We start from the raw sequence: 19317 nt of genomic DNA, 5'->3' as shown, positions 1-19317 counted from the left end.
AGGCAGATGGTTCAAGTCTCTGATATTTATTAGTATCCCAAGGGGCAGGCAAGTGAATGATCGTGGACAGGCAAAAGATCATAACAAGGTCAGAGTCCAGGAGGTACAGAGTGGCAGGCAGGCTCGAGGTTCGGTCAGTATGGTCAGGCAGGCGGGTTCGGAGTCAAGGCAGGCAAGTGTCAACACCGGGAGGACTAGAAAAGCTGTTAGGGAGCCTTTTGGTCTTAGACTTGGCTCTCCAGTATTTTTTAGGCCTTCCTCTGACACCGCCTAGTATGTACGTCCTGGATGGCAGGAAGCTTGGCCCCAGTGATGTACTGGGCCGTACACGCTACCCCCTGTAGCCCCTTACGATCAGAAGCCAAGCAGTTGCCATACCAGGCTGATGCAACCGGTCAGGATGCTCTCGATGGTGGAGCTGTAGAACTTTTTGAGGATCTGGGGATCCATGCCAAATCTTTCCAGTCTCCAGGGGGGGGCAAAAAGTGTTGGTGTCACGGCTGTCTTGGTGTGTTTGGACGATGATAGTTTGTTGGTGAAGTGGACGCCATCTGTGGATCTGTTGAGTTTGGAGTGGGCCTAGGGCAGGTATTCCCAAACTGGGGTACAAGCAATGCCGCCGGGGGTATGCCAAATAAAAATGTGATTCACATTTTCAAACAGTCAATTTATATTTTCCAAGCGGACTATACATTTTTAGAGTAGTTTTTTTTCTACCTGAGTAGCCTTGATTCACTGCCAAAAATATAATTAAACCATCTAGTGTTCAGCAAAATAACAACACAATGTCAAAAAAAAAATTTTTATTTTTTTATTTCACCTTTATTTAACCAGGTAGGCTAGTTGAGAACAAGTTCTCATTTGCAACTGCGACCTGGCCAAGATAAAGCATAGCAGTGTGAACAGACAACACAGAGTTACACATGGAGTAAACAATTAGTAAGTCAATAACACAGTAGAAAAAAAATGGGCAGTCTATATACAATGTGTGCAAAAGGCATGAGGAGGTAGGCGAATAATACAATTTTGCAGATTAACACTGGAGTGATAAATGATCAGATGGGCATGTACAGGTAGAGATATTGGTGTGCAAAAGAGCAGAAAAGTAAATAAATAAAAACAGTATAAAAACAGTATGGGAATGAGGTAGGTGAAAAGGGTGAGCTATTTACCTATAGACTATGTACAGCTGCAGCGATCGGTTAGCTGCTCGGATAGCTGATGTTTGAAGTTGGAGAGGGAGATAAAAGTCTCCAACTTCAGCGATTTTTGCAATTGTTCCAGTCACAGGCAGCAGAGTACTGGAACGAAAGGCGGCCAAATGAGGTGTTGGCTTTAGGGATGATCAGTGAGATACACCTGCTGGAGCGCGTGCTACGGATGGGTGTTGCCATCGTGACCAGTGAACTGAGATAAGGCGGAGCTTTACCTAGCATGGACTTGTAGATGACCTGGAGCCAGTGGGTCTGGCGACGAATATGTAGTGAGGGCCAGCCGACTAGAGCATACAAGTCGCAGTGGTGGGTGGTATAAGGTGCTTTAGTGACAAAACGGATGGCACTGTGATAGACTGCATCCAGTTTGCTGAGTAGAGTGTTGGAAGCCATTTTGTAGATGACATCGCCGAAGTCGAGGATCGGTAGGATAGTCAGTTTTACTAGGGTAAGCTTGGCAGCGTGAGTGAAGGAGGCTTTGTTGCGGAATAGAAAGCCGACTCTGGATTTGATTTTTGATTGGAGATGTTTGATGTGAGTCTGGAAGGAGAGTTTGCAGTCTAGCCAGACACCTAGGTACTTATAGATGTCCACATATTCAAGGTTGGAACCATCCAGGGTGGTGATGCTAGTCGTGCATGCGGGTGCAGGCAGCGATCGGTTGAAAAGCATGCATTTGGTTTTACTCGCGTTTAAGAGCAGTTGGAGGCCACGGAAGGAGTGCTGTATGGCATTGAAGCTCGTTTGGAGGTATACAGGTATCCTAGTCAAATAATTAACATAAAATCACATTAAACGTTACTCTCTCACGGGAATTCCACTAACGGTCCGTATGTAGCCAAACGTAGTTGCTGCTCATGTTGGTATCTGTACTGATGTTGCAAAAGCCATGACATGGAGACATCGTGGAGTGGTAACTCAGGTGCAAGCAGTTGCTCCCAACGTCACTTGGGCACACTGCACCGTCCACCGAGAGGCTCTTGCTGCCAAGGGAATACCTGACAGCTTGAAAAACATTTTGGACATGACAGGGAAAATGGTTAACTTTGTTTAAGCAAGACCCCTGAACTCTCGTGTATTTTCTTCACTATACAATGATATGGACAGCGACCATGCAACGCTCATTTAAAACGGTTATCAAGGGACAAAGTATTGACATGTTTTTTTAAATTGAAAGACGAGCTTAAAGTTTTCTTTACTGACCATCATTTTCACTTGTCTGTCCGCTTGCATGATGACAAGTTTTTCACACGACTGGGTGATGTTATTTCTCACCTGCATGATCTGAATCTAGGATTACAGGGACTCTCCGCAACTATACTCTAAACTAAAATTGAGGCTATGATTAAGAAGTTGGATCTCTTCTCTATCTGCATTAACAAGGACAACACACAGGTTTTTCCATCATTGTATGTTTTTTGGTGTGCAAATGAACTCAAAGGAAGCTTACGGACTATGTCAAATGTGATATAGCAAAGCACCTGAGTGAGTTGAGTGCGCAATTTTTTTCTTTAGCTAGTCAAGTCAGTTAAGAACCAATTCTTATTTTCAATGACAGCATATGAACAGTGGGTTAACTGACTTGTTCAGGGGCAGAACAACATATTTTTACCTTGTCAGCTCAGGGATTCGATCTTGCAACCTTTCGGTTACTAGTCCAACACTCTAACCACTAGGCTACCCTGCCCCCCCCCAAATCAGGTACTTTCCTGAAACGGATGACACAAACAACTGGATTCGTTATATCTTCATGCCCTGCCTCCAGTCCACTTACTGATATCTTCACAAGAGAGCCTCGTCAAAATTGCAACAAGCGGTTCTGTGAAAATATAATTTAATCAGAAGCCACTGCCAGATTTCTGGATAGGGCAGCGCTCAGAGTTTCTTGCCTTGGCAAATCGCGCTGTTAAGACACTGATTCTCTTGCAACCACATACCTATGTGAGAGGGGATTCTCGGCCCTCACTAGCATGAAAACTAAATACAGGCACAGACTGTGTATGGAACTGTATTTAAGACTGAGACTCTCTCCAATACAACCCAACATTGCAAAATACACATCCTCGTAATCCATCTGGCCCCGCGGCTTTGTGAATGTTGACCTGTTTAAAGATCTTGCTCACATCGGCTACCGAGAGCGTTATACAGTCTTCCGGAACAGCTGGTGCTGTCCTGCATGCTTCAGTGTTGCTTGCCTCGAAGCGAAAAGGCATTAAGCTCGTCTGGCAGGCTTCCGTCACTGGGCAGCTCGCAGCTGGCTGGGTTTCCCTTTGTAGTCCGTAATAGTTTTCAAGCCCTGCCACATCTGACGAGCCGTTGTGTAGGATGCAATCTTAATCCTGTACTGACGGTTTGCCTGTTTGATGGTTCAGTTCATCTGAGGGAGTATCGGGATTTCTTAAAGCAATAGGATTAGTGTCCCGCTCCTTGAAAGCGGCAGCTTTAGCCTTTAGCTCAATGCGGATGTTGCCTGTAATCCATGGCTTCTGGTTGGGATATGTACGTACGGTCACTGTATAGATGACGTCGTTGATGCACTTATTGATGAAGCCGATGACTGAGATAGTATACTCCTCAATGCCATTGGATGAATCCCGGAACATATTACAGTCTGTGCTAGCAAAACAGTCCTATAGCGTAGCATCTGCGTCTTTTTGACATTAATATGTGTCACATATCAGTTTGTAAACAATGTATAAAAAAAAATATATATATATAATAATAATAATTGATGTATAAAGCTGCATACAAACCTTTTCTCTTTTTTGCTTTCTTGAGTAATGCATCTCCAAAATTCAGGTGTTTCAGCCTAGCTCAGTGCTTTCTATGGTGGTGGAAATGGGAAATCTGACTTCAGTGAGTTCAAGACAACTGGGAACTCTGGAAAAAAAACGGGTTTTGAACGTTCATCCTATTCGGAATTGCATGTCCGGAACTCGGGCCTCTTTTAGAGCTCCGACCTGAAGATCACTGATGTCATCATGATTTGACCTTGTTTATCCAGAGAATGCCCGACTTTGATTTTTTTTTTTTTTTATTTCACCTTTATTTAACCAGGTAGGCTAGTTGAGAACAAGTTCTCATTTGCAACTGCGACCTGGCCAAGATAAAGCATAGCAGTGTGAACAGACAACAGAGTTACACATGGAGTAAACAATTAGCAAGTCAATAACACAGTAGAAAAAATGGGCAATCTATATACAATGTGTGCAAAAGGCATGAGGAGGTAGGCGAATAATACAATTTTGCAGATTAACACTGGAGTGATAAATGATCAGATGGGCATGTACAGGTAGAGATATTGGTGTGCAAAAGAGCAGAAAAGTAAATAAATAAAAACAGTATAAAAACAGTATGGGAATGAGGCAGGTGAAAAAGGGTGAGCTATTTACCTATAGACTATGTACAGCTGCAGCGATCGGTTAGCTGCTCGGATAGCTGATGTTTGAAGTTGGTGAGGGAGATAAAAGTCTCCAACTTCAGCGATTTTTGCAATTCGTTCCAGTCACAGGCAGCAGAGTACTGGAACGAAAGGCGGCCAAATGAGGTGTTGGCTTTAGGGATGATCAGTGAGATACACCTGCTGGAGCGCGTGCTACGGATGGGTGTTGCCATCGTGACCAGTGAACTGAGATAAGGCGGAGCTTTACCTAGCATGGACTTGTAAATGACCTGGAGCCAGTGGGTCTGGCGACGAATATGTAGTGAGGGCCAGCCGACTAGAGCATACAAGTCGCAGTGGTGGGTGGTATAAGGTGCTTTAGTGACAAAACGGATGGCACTGTGATAGACTGCATCCAGTTTGCTGAGTAGAGTGTTGGAAGCCATTTTGTAGATGACATCGCCGAAGTCGAGGATCGGTAGGATAGTCAGTTTTACTAGGGTAAGCTTGGCAGCGTGAGTGAAGGAGGCTTTGTTGCGGAATAGAAAGCCGACTCTGGATTTGATTTTTGATTGGAGATGTTTGATGTGAGTCTGGAAGGAGAGTTTGCAGTCTAGCCAGACACCTAGGTACTTATAGATGTCCACATATTCAAGGTTGGAACCATCCAGGGTGGTGATGCTAGTCGGGCATGCGGGTGCAGGCAGCGATCGGTTGAAAAGCATGCATTTGGTTTTACTCGCGTTTAAGAGCAGTTGGAGGCCACGGAAGGAGTGCTGTATGGCATTGAAGCTCGTTTGGAGGTTTGATAGCACAGTGTCCAATGACGGGCCGAAAGTATATAGAATGGTGTCGTCTGCGTAGAGGTGGATCAGGGAATCGCCCGCAGCAAGAGCAACATCATTGATATATACAGAGAAAAGAGTCGGCCCGAGAATTGAACCCTGTGGCACCCCCATAGAGACTGCCAGAGGACCGGACAGCATGCCCTCTGATTTGACACACTGAACTCTGTCTGCAAAGTAATTGGTGAACCAGGCAAGGCAGTCATCCGAAAACCGAGGCTGTTGAGTCTGCCGATAAGAATTTGGTGATTGACAGAGTCGAAAGCCTTGGCGAGGTCGATGAAGACGGCTGCACAGTACTGTCTTTTATCGATGGCGGTTATGATATCATTTAGTACCTTGAGTGTGGCTGAGGTGCACCCGTGACCGGCTCGGAAACCAGATTGCACAGCGGAGAAGGTACGGTGGGATTCGAGATGGTCAGTGACCTGTTTGTTGACTTGGCTTTCGAAGACCTTAGATAGGCAGGGCAGGATGGATATAGGTCTATAGCAGTTTGGGTCCAGGGTGTCTCCTCCTTTGAAGAGGGGGATGACTGCGGCAGCTTTCCAATCCTTGGGGATCTCAGACGATATGAAAGAGTGGTTGAACAGGCTGGTGATAGGGGTTGCGACAATGGCGGCAGATAGTTTCAGAAATAGCGGGTCCAGATTGTCAAGCCCAGCTGATTTGTACGGGTCCAGGTTTTGCAGCTCTTTCAGAACATCTGCTATCTGGATTTGGGTAAAGGAGAACCTGGAGAGGCTTGGGTGAGGAACTACGGGGGGCGGAGCTGTTGGCCGAGGTTGGAGTAGCCAGGTGGAAGGCATGGCCAGCCGTTGAGAAGTGCTTATTGAAGTTTTCGATAATCATGGATTTATCGGTGGAGACCGTGTTTCCTAGCCTCAGTGCAGTGGGCAGCTGGGAGGAGGTGCTCTTGTTCTCCATGGACTTCACAGTGTCCCAGAACTTTTGGAGTTGGAGCTACAGGATGCAAACTTTTGCCTGAAGAAGCTGGCCTTAGCTTTCCTGACTGACTGCGTGTATTGGTTCCTGACTTCCCTGAACAGTTGCATATCACGGGGGCTATTCGATGCTATTGCAGTCCGCCACAGGATGTTTTTGTGCTGGTCGAGGGCAGTCAGGTCTGGGGTGAACCAAGGGCTGTATCTGTTCTTGGTTCTGCATTTTTTGAACGGAGCATGCTTATCCAAAATGGTGAGGAAGCTACTTTTAAAGAATGACCAGGCATCCTCAACTGACGGGATGAGGTCAATGTCCTTCCAGGATACACGGGCCAGGTCGATTAGAAAGGCCTGCTCACAGAAGTGTTTTAGGGAGCGTTTGACAGTGATGAGGGGTGGTCGTTTGACTGCGGCTCCGTGGCGGATACAGGCGATGAGGCAGTGATCGCTGAGATCCTGGTTGAAGACAGCGGAGGTGACAAAGTTTGTTGACAAAATTTGCCCACGAAGGACCGCCACGGACCGGCTGCTTGTTTATTGCCTCGTGCAGTTTGTTAATTGCCAGCTTGTCATTTTTCTTGTCCTAAGGTGGAATGTATACAACAGTCACAATAACAGATGAAAACTCCCTTGGGAGGTAGAAGGGTCGGCATTTGACCATCAGGTATTACAATACGGGTGAACAATGGGTCGACACTTCCAACACGCTAGAATCAGCAAACCAGTTGTTGTTGAAGAGGCAAGAAATGATAGCGAATACATTTCGGAAAAATAGATGACAGAAGAATCACAAAATAGCAAAGTGGGGTCGGAGCTTGCAAAACGGCGACAATGCAGTTTGGCTACATTCATGATGCTTGATGACAAATTTGATAATAATAATTTGTGATATAAACAACAATTAACAATAATGTTCGGCTTATCAAAAGCTCTCCATAGATCAGCCATCGATCGCCCTTTCCTCTTCTCATAAGTGGCTACTATCCATTGCCTGCTCAAATAGCAGCTTTAGACAGGGAAGGATCAGTCTCTTTAGCCCCTCTATGGACTCCTCTGGACCCCAGTGAGCCAGTTTTCTCTCTCAGCCGTGACTCTCTGATTTACCCCGCCCCATCTGGCCAAGGGTCAGAAGTCAAGGTTCAAAGATCTGATAGAGACCAGAACCATTCAGCAGCTCTCTGAGGTCCTCCCCCTCAGGATCAGGTAAACGTGGTCAGGGCAGGGCATGGAGTGACTCAATTCCATGATAATACAAATTCACAATGTCCCAGAGAGGGCCAACCTGTTCCTTCTTCTCGTTCTCAATATCCACTTTAGTTTATTCTTCTTTTCCTCATCTTCTCCTTTCCCAGTCACTTGGTTCTATGTTACATGAGCTTGCAAAGGCTAAAATGATACTTGATTATATGTCCATTCCTGATTCTTTCTGTTACTGTGGTTCAGGTTGCTGATAGACTGTGATGATGTCATTCTCCATGGCCCTGCACCTCACCGCTGTTATCCAACTCCTGGCGCTGGTGGCCATATGTGACCAGGTTACAGCTGATCGCATCAACTTCTACAACGTCAAACCACCTGTGGAAGGTACGTTCTGCTTACTCATTGAAATTATGTCATGTCTTCAACAATGTCAAACTTTTTATACTTGAATACATCATAACAAAAGTTATGACAGAAGCAATGTGAGCGAAAACATAGATTCACACACAGTGTGGGAATGTCTTCACAGCCACTCCATTCCCTAACAGCTTCAAGTGCTTCACCTGCGAGCAAGCTGCAGACAACTACAACTGTAACCGCTGGGCTGAGGACAAGTGGTGTCCACAGAGTGAGTAGTACCCTCGGTTGTTTCACACTGTAACGGTTTTCTAGGTGTGGTGAAGGAGAGTCGGACCAAAACACAGCGTGTAAATTGCGATCCATGTTTAATGAACAAAAACGTAACACGAATCTAAAATACAAACACTACAAAACAAAGAACGTAACGAAAACCGAAACAGCCTATACTAGTGAAAACTAACACAGACAGGAACAAGGACACTAAGGACAATCACCCACGACAAACTCAAAGAATATGGCTGCCTAAATATGGTTCCCAAACAGAGACAACGATAAACACCTGCCTCTGATTGAGAACCACTCCAGACAGCCATAGACTTTGCTAGATAACCCACTAAGCTACAATCCCAACACCACCACCAAAACCCCAAGACAAACACACCACAATACAAAAACCCCATGCCACACCCTGGCCTGACCCAATACATGAAGATAAATACAAAATACTTCGACCAGGGCGTGACAGCTATAGAAACCTCTGATTATTCACTGTTAAGGGTTCATACACATTTTGATTTCATGACTTCCATGACTTCTCCGTGACTTTTAACCAAATTTATATGACCAATAATTGGTGGAATCTCTATGTAGCAGAGTTTCTGTTAGCCGGGGGAAAAAAGAAAAGCAGATTAAATAAAATTGGCTCCGGCCAATTGTCCAGGAGAAGAAAAACAATTGAATTGGCACATAGGTATATTTGTTGTTTCTTATTTATCACATGCACAGCATACAGATACAGAGCCTTTTTGTGGAAAATCTGTCAGACAGAACTTTTATAAACCCAATCATTGCGCAACAATTCTAAATGCAATCCTGTGTTAAAAATAGATTTTGGGCCACGATCAAGTATTTTTATTTCTCAACTGGTAATACATGCGCGCTTGAAGGCAGGCTTCATCAGACCGTCACACATCTTTGCAAAGAGCTGGAGGCAGTATCAATTTTGAAAACATAAAGCTACTTAATTGTTTGAAACCTGAACATTTTACTACATACATTTTACCTTGCTTCAAAGTAGCCTAGGCAAAATCGTACCATATTCGTAGAGGGAATTATTTTATACATGCCATGAAACCAGTAGCCTATTTCTCTCATGTTTTATTGGTTTTCAACTTTCATTCATTGCCAAATGAACATTCGAGCCTTGTGCGCACTGCTGGACTAATAATGTTAAGAAATAATAGTTTAGCAACATTTTAAGCTAAATGTTCTGATCTGTTGCATCAGGTACAGTTGAAGTCGGAAGATTACATACACTTAGGTTGTAGTCATTAAAACTTGTTTTTCAACCACTCCACAAATTTCTTGTTAACAAACTATAGTTTTGGCAAGTTGGTTAGGACATCTATTTTTTGCATGACACAAGTAATTTTTCCAACAATTTTTTACAGACAGATTATTTAACTTATAATTCACTTTATCACAATTCCAGTGGGTCAGAAGTTTACATACACTAAGTTGACTGTGCCTTCAAACAACTTGGAAAATTCCAGAAAATTATGTCATGGCTTTAGAAGCTTCTGATAACATAATTGACATAATTTGAGTCAATTGGGGGTGTACCTGTGGATGTATTTCAAGGTCTACCTTCAAACTCAGTGCCTCTTTGCTTGACATCATGGGAAAATCAAAAGAAATCAGCCAAAACCTCATAAAACAAAAATTGACCTCCACAACTCTGGTTCATCCTTGGGAGCAATTTCCAAATGCCTGAAGGTACCACGTTCATCTGCACAAACAATAGTACGCAAGCATAAACACCATGGGACCACACAGCCGTCATAGCGCTCTGGAAGGAGACTCGTTCTGTCTCCTAGAGATGAACGTACTTTGGTGCGAAAAGTGCAAATCAATCCCAGAACAACAGCAAAGTACCCTGTGAAGATGCTGGAGGAAACGGGTACAAAAGTTTCTATATCCACAGTAAAACGAGTCCTATATCGTCATAACCTGAAAGGCCGCTCAGCAAGGAAGACCGCCGTAAAAAAGACAGACTACGGTTTGCAACTGCACATGGGGACAAAGATTGTACTTTTTGGAGAAATGTCCTCTGGTCTGATGAAACAAAAATAGAACTGTTTGGCCATAATGACCATTGTTACATTTGGAGGAAAAAGGGGGAGGCTTGCAAGCTGAAGAACACCATCCCAACTGTGAAGCACGGGGTGGCAACATCATGTTGTGGGGGTGCTTTGCTGCAGGAGGGGCTGGTGCACTTCACAAAATAGATGGCATCATGAGGTAGGAAAATTATGTGGATATATTGAAGCAACATCTCAAGGCATCAGTCAGGAAGTTACATCTTGGTTGCAAATGGGTCTTGAAAATGGACAATGACTCCAAGCATACTTCCAAAGTTGTGGCAAAATGAACTGAATCCCCAGGAAACATTTCCACTGCAATTTAGCCCTGCCACAAAAGGACCAGCTGACATCATGTCAGTGATTCTCTTGTTAACACAGGTGTGAGTGTTGACGAGGACAAGGCTGGAGATCACTCTGTAATGCTGATTGAGTTTGAATAACAGACTGGAAGCTTCAAAAAGAGGGTGGTGCTTGGAATCATTGTTCTTCCTCTGTCAATCATGGTTACCTGCAAGGAAACACGTGCCGTCATCATTGCTTTGCACAAAAAGGGCTTCACAGGCTAGGATTATTGCTGCCAGTAAGATTGCACCTAAATCAACCATTTATCGGATCATCAAGAACTTCATGGAGAGTGGTTCAATTGTTGTGAAGAAGGCTTCAGGGCGCCCTAGAAAGTCCAGCAAGCGCCAGGACCAAGTTGATTCAGCTGCGGGATCGGGGCACCACCAGTACAGAGCTTGCTCAGGAATGGGAGCAGGCAAGTGTGAGTGCATCTGCACGCACAGTGAGGCGGAGACCTTTGGAGGATGGCCTGGTGTCAAGAAGGGCAGCAAAGAAGCCACTTCTCTCCAGGAAAATCATCAGGGACAGACTGATATTCTGCAAAAGGTACAGGGATTTGACTGCTGAGGACTGGGGTAAAGTAATTTTCTCTGATGAATCCCTTTTCCGATGGTTTGGGGCATCAGGAAAAAAGCTTGTTCGGAGTTGACAATGTGAGCGCTACCATCAGTCCGGTGTCATGCCAACAATAAAGCATCCTGAGACCATTCATGTGTGGGGTTGCTTTTCAGCCAAGGGAGTGGGCTCACTCACAATTTTACCTAAGAACATAGCCATGATTAAAGAATGGTACCAACACATCCTCCGAGAGCAACTTCTACCAATCATCCAGGAACAGTTTGGTGACGAACAATGCCTTTTCCAGCATGATGGAGCACCTTGCCATAAGGAAAAAATGATATCTAAGTGTCTCGGGGAACAAAACATCGATTTTGGGTCCATGGCCAGGAAACTCCCCAGACCTTAATCCCATTGAGAACTTGTGGTCAATCCTCAAGAGGCAGGTGAACAAACAAAAACCCACAAATTCTGACATACTCCAAGCATTGATTATGCAAGAATGGGCTGCCATCAGTCAGGATGTGGCCCAGAAGTTAATTGACAGCATGCCAGGACGGAGTCTTGAAAAAGAAGGGTCAACACTGCAAATATTGACTCTTTGCATCAACTTCATGTAATAGTCAATAAAAGCCTTTAACACTTATGAAATGCTTGTAATTATACTTCAGTATTCCATAGTAACATCAGACAAAAATATCTAAAGACACTGAGGCAGCAGACTTTGTGAAAATTAATATTTGTGTCATTCTCCAAACTTTTGGCCAAAACTGTATGTAAACTTCTGACCCACTGGGAATGTGATGAAAGAAATAAAAGCTGAAATAAATCATTCTCTCTAACATTTTTCTGACATTTCACATTCTTAAAATAAAGTGGTGATCCTAACTGACCTAAAATAGGGAATTTTTACTAGGATTAAATGTCAGGAATTGTGAAAAACTGAGTTTAAATGTATGTAAACTTCCAACTTCAACTGTACATTTTTTATGTAGCCTAGGCCTACTGGTTGTATAAATTTGGGATTTTTCGTCCCACAACTGTCCCAGAGTCTGTTTGGGCTATTTATTATAGTAGATTGACAGCCTATTCCTGTCTAAACAGAAATAAATAAAATAATAAAAAATAGGCTACTAAAGCATGATTTGGCCACATAGGATCATGTAAAAAATCAATTTAAAAAATAATTAAGAAAAAAAAATGTAGATTGTTTTAAAATTGCAAATGTGCAATTTCGGCAGCGCGCGCTGAAAATACCAAATAGATGATTTTGTGGTTCAGGCTGTCAGTGAAAGTAGAGCCCAGCCAGGTATATCACAATATTTAAAAATTCATCCTGGGAAGACATAGTTTGGAAAGCAAATGGCTATTGCTGTAAAGAGAGATCTGTATTTTAATTATCTAAAGTCTCCACTTAGGCTATTAAGTTATCTTATTGGCACTAGCGGAGAGCATCGGCCCCAGTGAATACGCACTACGCATATTCACCACTGCACATATTCACTCTTAATCATTGTTGGGTCTGTGTCACTTAAACATTTGTTTAAGTGACACATATTCTCTTTGTGTCTCCCCTTCTTGTAGGCCTATTATAGGGACAGTGTCGTTTTTATTGATTGTTTGTTAGTGTCAGCAGAGTAGGCTACCCTGTAATTTGTCATATTAAAATAGATTCTGCTAATGTCTCCAGTCATATAAAGTGTCATAAAGTAGAATAGCATGAAATGTGTTTTTCCTGTGCAAGGGAAGAAGAAACCTGATATAGCCTAAATCCCAGGACTCTACAAAATAAGCTCTCAGCCATGTGTTGAACAGTATTTTTTGAGAGCAGTGATTGAGTTATATTATTAGCCTAAATTATGACTAGCGAATCTACTCGTCACATTATGAATAGTAGGGTTTACATCTTACATAAGTCTGCAAATGCGATGATGCATGAAATGCTTTATTATAAAGCTGCATTCTGATCCCATTTGGGCTACTATCTCCTGCCAATGTAACATTTGTTTTTTACTTTTAGGAAACGTTACGTTGAAGTTAAGAAATACCAAGAAAATATTTTTTTCAAGTTCCTTAAATGTGCTAATAATGTTCCAAAGCCAAGCAGCCATCTTGCACCATTCCCTCAAAGTTGTGGGAAGGTTGTATGCAAAATAGGACAACCACGCTCTCACCAGGCAGCAGGTAGCTTAGCGGTTAAGAGCTTTGGCAAGGTGGAAATATCTGCTGTTTTGCCCTTGACCAAGGCAGTTAACCCACAACAAGAACTGCTCCTCGGGCGCCGATGACATGGACAGCGATTAAGGCAGCCCACGCAGCTCTGATTCAGAGGGGTTGGGTTAAATGCGGAAGACACATTTCAGTTGAATGCATTCAGTTATGCAACTGACTAGGTATCCCTTTTCCTTAAAAACATATGGTTCTCAGAACGTATGTGCTAACTGGGAGGCACTTAACCCCCCACAAAGTAGAATAACTGCACTGTTCAGTCAGCATGCTTCAGTTCGACTGGCGGCTAGCCGAAGTCGGCTGGGCGAACCGAACAGCATGCTCCGGTCAAAGACCTTCACTCGAAAAACAAGAAATAAGCAGCAATAGTACTGTTTGTCCATTTTGAGAAGCCATAGGAAGTATGCTGTGCATTCGGAAAGTATTCAGACCCCTTGACTACTTCCACATTTTATTACATTACAGCCTTTTTCTAAAAATGTAAAAAATCTGCATTAATCTACACACAATACTCCATAATGACAAAGCAAAAACAGGTTATGTGGAAACAGTTAAGGGGTCTGAATACTTTCCGAAGGCACTGTATATGTATGTGTACAGTATATCACAAACGTGAGTACACCCCTCACATTTTTGTAAATATTTGAGTATATCTTTTCATGTGACAACACTGAAGAAATTACACTTTGCTACAGTGTAAAGTAGTGAGTGCACAGCTTGTATAACAGTGTAAATTTGCTCAACACACAGCCATTAGTGTCTAAACCGCTGACTGTTACTCTTGATTTTGGATACTCCCCATTGCTATTCAATGCAGATCCCGCTTTCATTCTGCTTTGATCAACCTTTTTTTGACTCTGTGTCTGAATCTGGGCCGTGATAGGCCACTTTGTGGTATAGCAGAGCCGGTATGCAGTTCCCCAAAAATATGGCGCTCCGGACAGCTCCGGCCCATGTCAAGCCAGCTAACCAGTTGAGTAATGTATATTTCTTTGTTATCCTTTCCTCAGATACACAGTTCTGTATGACAGTGCACCACTTCACCAGTCATGGCAAGACCAAGTTTGTGACCAAAAAGTGCGCTGCCAGGGAGGTGTGTCACGCTTCAGGCTGTAGACATCACAGGGACATGGGTCACACAGTAAGTCCATACACCAAAACCCATCCACAATAACCCACCATCATCTGTCTCTTCAGGAATTTGTAGAATCAGCTGAAAAGTATTTGTCATTACTGCTGCCTTTGTGTTTTGATTTTGTTGTCGCTCACTCCTCCGCTCTGTCTCCTCTGTCTCCTCTCCCTCTTGTAGGAGTGTGTGTCGTGCTGTGAGGGTATGATCTGCAACGTAGAGGTCCCCACCAACCACACCAATGCTGTGTTTGCCATGAGGCAGCAGGCTTACAACTCAGCCCCACCCCAGGCCCCTGTGAGGACAGCGTGGGGCTGCTGCTGGATGACATTACTCACCACCCTGGGCCTGGGGTTGACCAGACTGGTCCTACTGTGACACTGCTGTCCCTCAGAGCATGTCCCTATAGAGGGGACCAGACTATACCAGACCAGCATGTTCCTCTGAACATGGAGGATGTGTGTTGTTACAAGTGTGGTGGTAATCTGTGTTAAAGATGTCACATAGATCAATCGAACAATCACGAAGGACTACAGCAGTGTCCTAATGAATGATGCTTGGTTTGTTAACATTGGTTGCATCTACATAAGCCAATGGGACTGGAGAAAGCATCCATGGAATCAATAGAATTGGACAAAGACCAATGGTCAGTTGATCTATAGAATTGGATGTAGCTTGCCAGCTAGTGGAGTTGGCAAGCAGAGGAGTTAGCCGGAAGGGTTCAAGGAGGATCATGCCCATCATAAGTCTAATGTCCATTGCTGATTCAAAGATGGATGCCCAGTGACCGATCCTTCAATCAGCCCTGGCCAGAGCCCAAAACTACTATACGGAGCATGCCGAATGAGAGGCTGGAACCTGGAGACTTTAAATGTTCCACAGAACATTCCCTAGGATTATTCATGGTCCTGGAAATGTTAATCGTGTGTTCTCTGTGGGATTTTGCAGCACTGCAGTGCACACATGGCCCAGGAATGAGTGGACACATAGGCATGCCCCATGCCCATTGGATCAGGGAGAACTTTGGGAGATGATGATAGACATGGAATCTGGCGTAAATGTATTAGTACTTGATCCATAGTATGGCACAAAATGAAAGCATTTTGCACTTGAATGTTTTGTTAAGAAATATTGTTACTTGTATTTTTTTTAGCATAACTTGTGAATATCCTTAAATAAAATGGAAAGAACTATACTTTTGGAAAGATGTACTTTTCTATATATTTAGCTTTTCTCGACAACATGCCTTAATGACATTACAGTGTTACTTTTACCAGAATGTATTATCTCTTTGCAGAAGTCCCATGTCTGTGGCCATATGACAACATGGTGCTCATTATGACCGTTATGTAGTTCCTAGCATGTGAGACTGATTCACCAAGCTGTGTGCTGGCCCTGTTTCTGCCGCATGTTGTGAAGAGGTCTTATCACATCTGTTCTACGATCTGGAAATCTCAGAAAAAGATGGAATATGATATTTATTTGCATAAATAGTTGCAATGTCTGGTGATGTAATATGGCATAAACTATCATTGCCATGAAGTTGTGAGAGATTAACAACAAAGGATTTTATGACTTTCCATGTCAGCAACATGAAAAAGTTGACCTTTTTAAAGGTTAACCTTCTTATCGTGTTTTATTGATATTTAATGAATATGTCAAGAAACCATGGAATGTTCAGTTATTTATGGCATATTATAGGGTGGGTCGAATCCTGGATGCTGATTGGTTAAAACCGAGTTCCAGCCGGTGTCTAATCCCCATGTTACCACCCACTAAGGATACATTGAAATGCCTATTTACTGTTCCACCTCACTGCTCAATCCACCATCGCATCAGCCCAGCCAGGCAATTTAGGAACTTGATCTCTCCTGTAAAAAGCATCTAGACATTATCTCCCATTTTCTTTTCGACTAGCATCTTGTTTTCAACTGTGGCGGCTTGTAAAAAAAAGTGCTGTCTGTCTCTCTGACATCTGTAACGTTGTTTCAATATGGAAATTCGATCTCCAACTGTTTCATAGTTTGAAAGTGCTGGGAAGAGATGGACAGGCAGGCAACTTTTCTCAGCCAGTTGAAATCATGAATCGGCATAATGTTTATGGATACATACAAATCCATTTCAATAGAACAACAGGTCAAACAAAATGAAACACAGCTAGTTTGCTGTTTTTCCAGATGCCGTTTCAAGTGATTGCGTTGTGTAGTTGTCTCGCTCCTCTGAACTGTGTCCTGGAGTTGTCACTAATTACCACAGCCACAAAGTAACACTTGGCTATTTCATAAATAATTATTGGAACAAAAAGCTTTTTGGTCATAATTTAAGGTTAGGGTAAGGCATACAGTTAACAGTGTTGTTAAGGCTATGACTGAGGTTTGGTTTAAAATCAGATTTTAAGAAGAGAAGAACAAGTAGAAATATTCAGGGTTTATGACTTTGTGTTTGTGGTAACTAGTGACAACCGTGTCCTGGCAAGAGATCAAATTGTCTATGCCGGGCAAAATCGTGTATCATTAGCTCATTGTTATGGATGTATCCAAATAAATGTCACTAGAAAACAGCTTAAACAAATGCAAATGCAGTTCATTTCTGTTATTCTGGCTGTACTGTTTGATGTGACGACTGTGTTAGTGGAAGTTGGCTAGCAAGCAAGGGATAAGAATGTTTGCCAGACAGCATGGCGATGGAACATTTAGAACGAACGACTGGCTCGCGTCCATATATATCGAACAAAAAGACTAAACTACTGGGTCTCTGGCAACCTAACTGATAGAATGAACGGCCAGCCGGCTAGGGTTGCAACCCTAGATTTGTGTCAGGGCTATATTTTGTGGAAGCATGAAATAGTATGAATATATTCATCCAAATGATGTTTTTATGAAAATATGTCAATCATTATTTGAATATGTTGGTAACCCCTTGTATAAAAGGGATAATGCCCTCGAAGCCGGTGTTTGGAGGATATATTGGCACGGTTTGCTAACAACAACACTCGTGCCAATATATCCTCCAAGCACCGGCTTCTTGGACATTATCACTTAAGTAATAACTTTTCCTATGAATTGCCATACAATGTTTGTTCCTTTATTTCTCTGCGCTTGGTGACCATGACTGCCTGTCACCATTTAAATGGTAAACTCTCAAATGTTTCAAACTAACGCAATTAGTTTTATGAAGAATCGTAAAGGGCAGTTCACATTTGCAGAATCTCCACCTTACAGGGTTCATATTGTACAATTACCAATTTCCTAATGATCAGAGAGGTCATCTGTATTTGCTGTGATAGTGTTCATGGGAGCTGGGGGGTCATTATCAGAAGCTCTTTTGTTTGCCTTGTTTTCTCAGGAGTGTGTTTTAAGAAAGCCACTCGGCTTGCAGCCTGATGCATGATAGATTAGCATGGTTGGTTGTGAGCTACCATAACACCCCTATCCAGTGAGAGTATAGCCAGTAGGGGCCTTACCTGCACCTAGCCCTTGGGTGCACCATGAAGGAGGGTGTTGAAGGGACTGTCAAAACAGACACTCACTTCCTGAAATTAGACCCTGGGGGAACATTCTCATTTCTGCCTTGTCATGTGTTTTGTTTTTTTTAAACCAGACTATTACAGAGATAAACATGCTCTAAAAACAGTACAGGTCATCTAGAACAGTCAGGGTGTGTGTGTGTGCGTGCGTGTGCGCAAGGAGGCACGATACGTTGGGGGATGGGTTTCCATTGTCCAAGACCAGTGAAAGTGTGTGTTTGGCTGTTTTGGCTTCACAGAAGAGGCCTCACTGGACAGCCGTTGACTTGGGAGTGTGTGTGTGTGTGTGTGTGTGTGTGTGTGTGTGTGTGTGTGTGTGTGTGTGTGTGTGTGTGTGTGTGTGTGTGTGTGTGTGTGTGTGTGTGTGTGTGTGTGTGTGTGTGTGTGTGTGTGTGTGTGTGTGTGTGTGCGCACGCTGTTTGCTCTGGCCGCTGCTCGCTTTGTTCTGGCTTTATTAGGCATGGAGCTGCAGCCTGTTACTTTCCACCCTCTCTGGAGTCATCAGTCTCACAAAGACCCAGTGACGCTCTCGAGCCACCCCACATACCCCCCTCAGATCGGCCCCCGATGGCTGCTTTGTGTCTCAGCCGTTTACTGTCAGTGTTTGGAGCAGATTGCAAAATGTATTGCTGGCTCAGATTAAAAACACTTGCTTGATCAAGACAGTCTGATGCACTGGAATACATCTTAACTAAATGCTATTGATAGATATGTTAGATCCACAGGATACAATTCTGTGACTGTTTGGGATTAATACTGGATGTGGTCCTTCTGTAGCTCAGTTGGTAGAGCATGGCGCTTGTAACGCCAGGGTAGTGGGTTCGATTCCCGGGACCACCCATACGTAGAATGTATGCACACATGACTGTAAGTTGCTTTGGATAAAAGGGTCAGCTAAATGGCATATATTATTAAGTTGCATTGTAATGCTTCACATGGACCGCATTTAGCCCCTGCTTTACTATGCCATAACAATTGTCTTTATGCAATCTTCTATTGAATTAAACTTAATCCAATTCTGACATTATCATCCACTGAAGCACAGTATTAGATTATATGTCACTTTTAAGTTATTAAAAATAAATTGATGGATTGAAAATAGAAAAGCATTGGTTTAGTATTGGGACTCATGACTTCTATCAATGGGCACATTTGAAGTGGTCTGGGCAACTAGGTAACCAAACCACATTTATAACTGAGTTAGGCCAATCCCATAATGCTT

At 43.2% G+C, this 19317-nt stretch overlaps 1 protein-coding gene across 1 annotated transcript; it reads left to right on the top strand.

The window, feature by feature from the left end:
• Positions 1-7830: 7830 nt before the first annotated feature.
• LOC118366988 (ly6/PLAUR domain-containing protein 6B-like) lies at positions 7831-15764 on the top strand. Its single transcript, XM_035749889.2, has 4 exons — positions 7831-7969; positions 8115-8213; positions 14451-14581; positions 14750-15764. The coding sequence occupies exons 1-4, from the start codon at positions 7846-7848 to the stop codon at positions 14945-14947; spliced, it is 552 nt and encodes a 183-aa protein (XP_035605782.1). The 5' UTR covers positions 7831-7845; the 3' UTR covers positions 14948-15764.
• The last annotated feature ends 3553 nt before the right edge of the window (positions 15765-19317 follow it).

This window comes from Oncorhynchus keta, chromosome 34, assembly GCF_023373465.1.
Source record: "Oncorhynchus keta strain PuntledgeMale-10-30-2019 chromosome 34, Oket_V2, whole genome shotgun sequence".
NCBI classification, from domain to species: Eukaryota; Metazoa; Chordata; class Actinopteri; order Salmoniformes; family Salmonidae; genus Oncorhynchus; species Oncorhynchus keta.
This window is presented reverse-complemented; position numbering and strand designations above follow the sequence as displayed.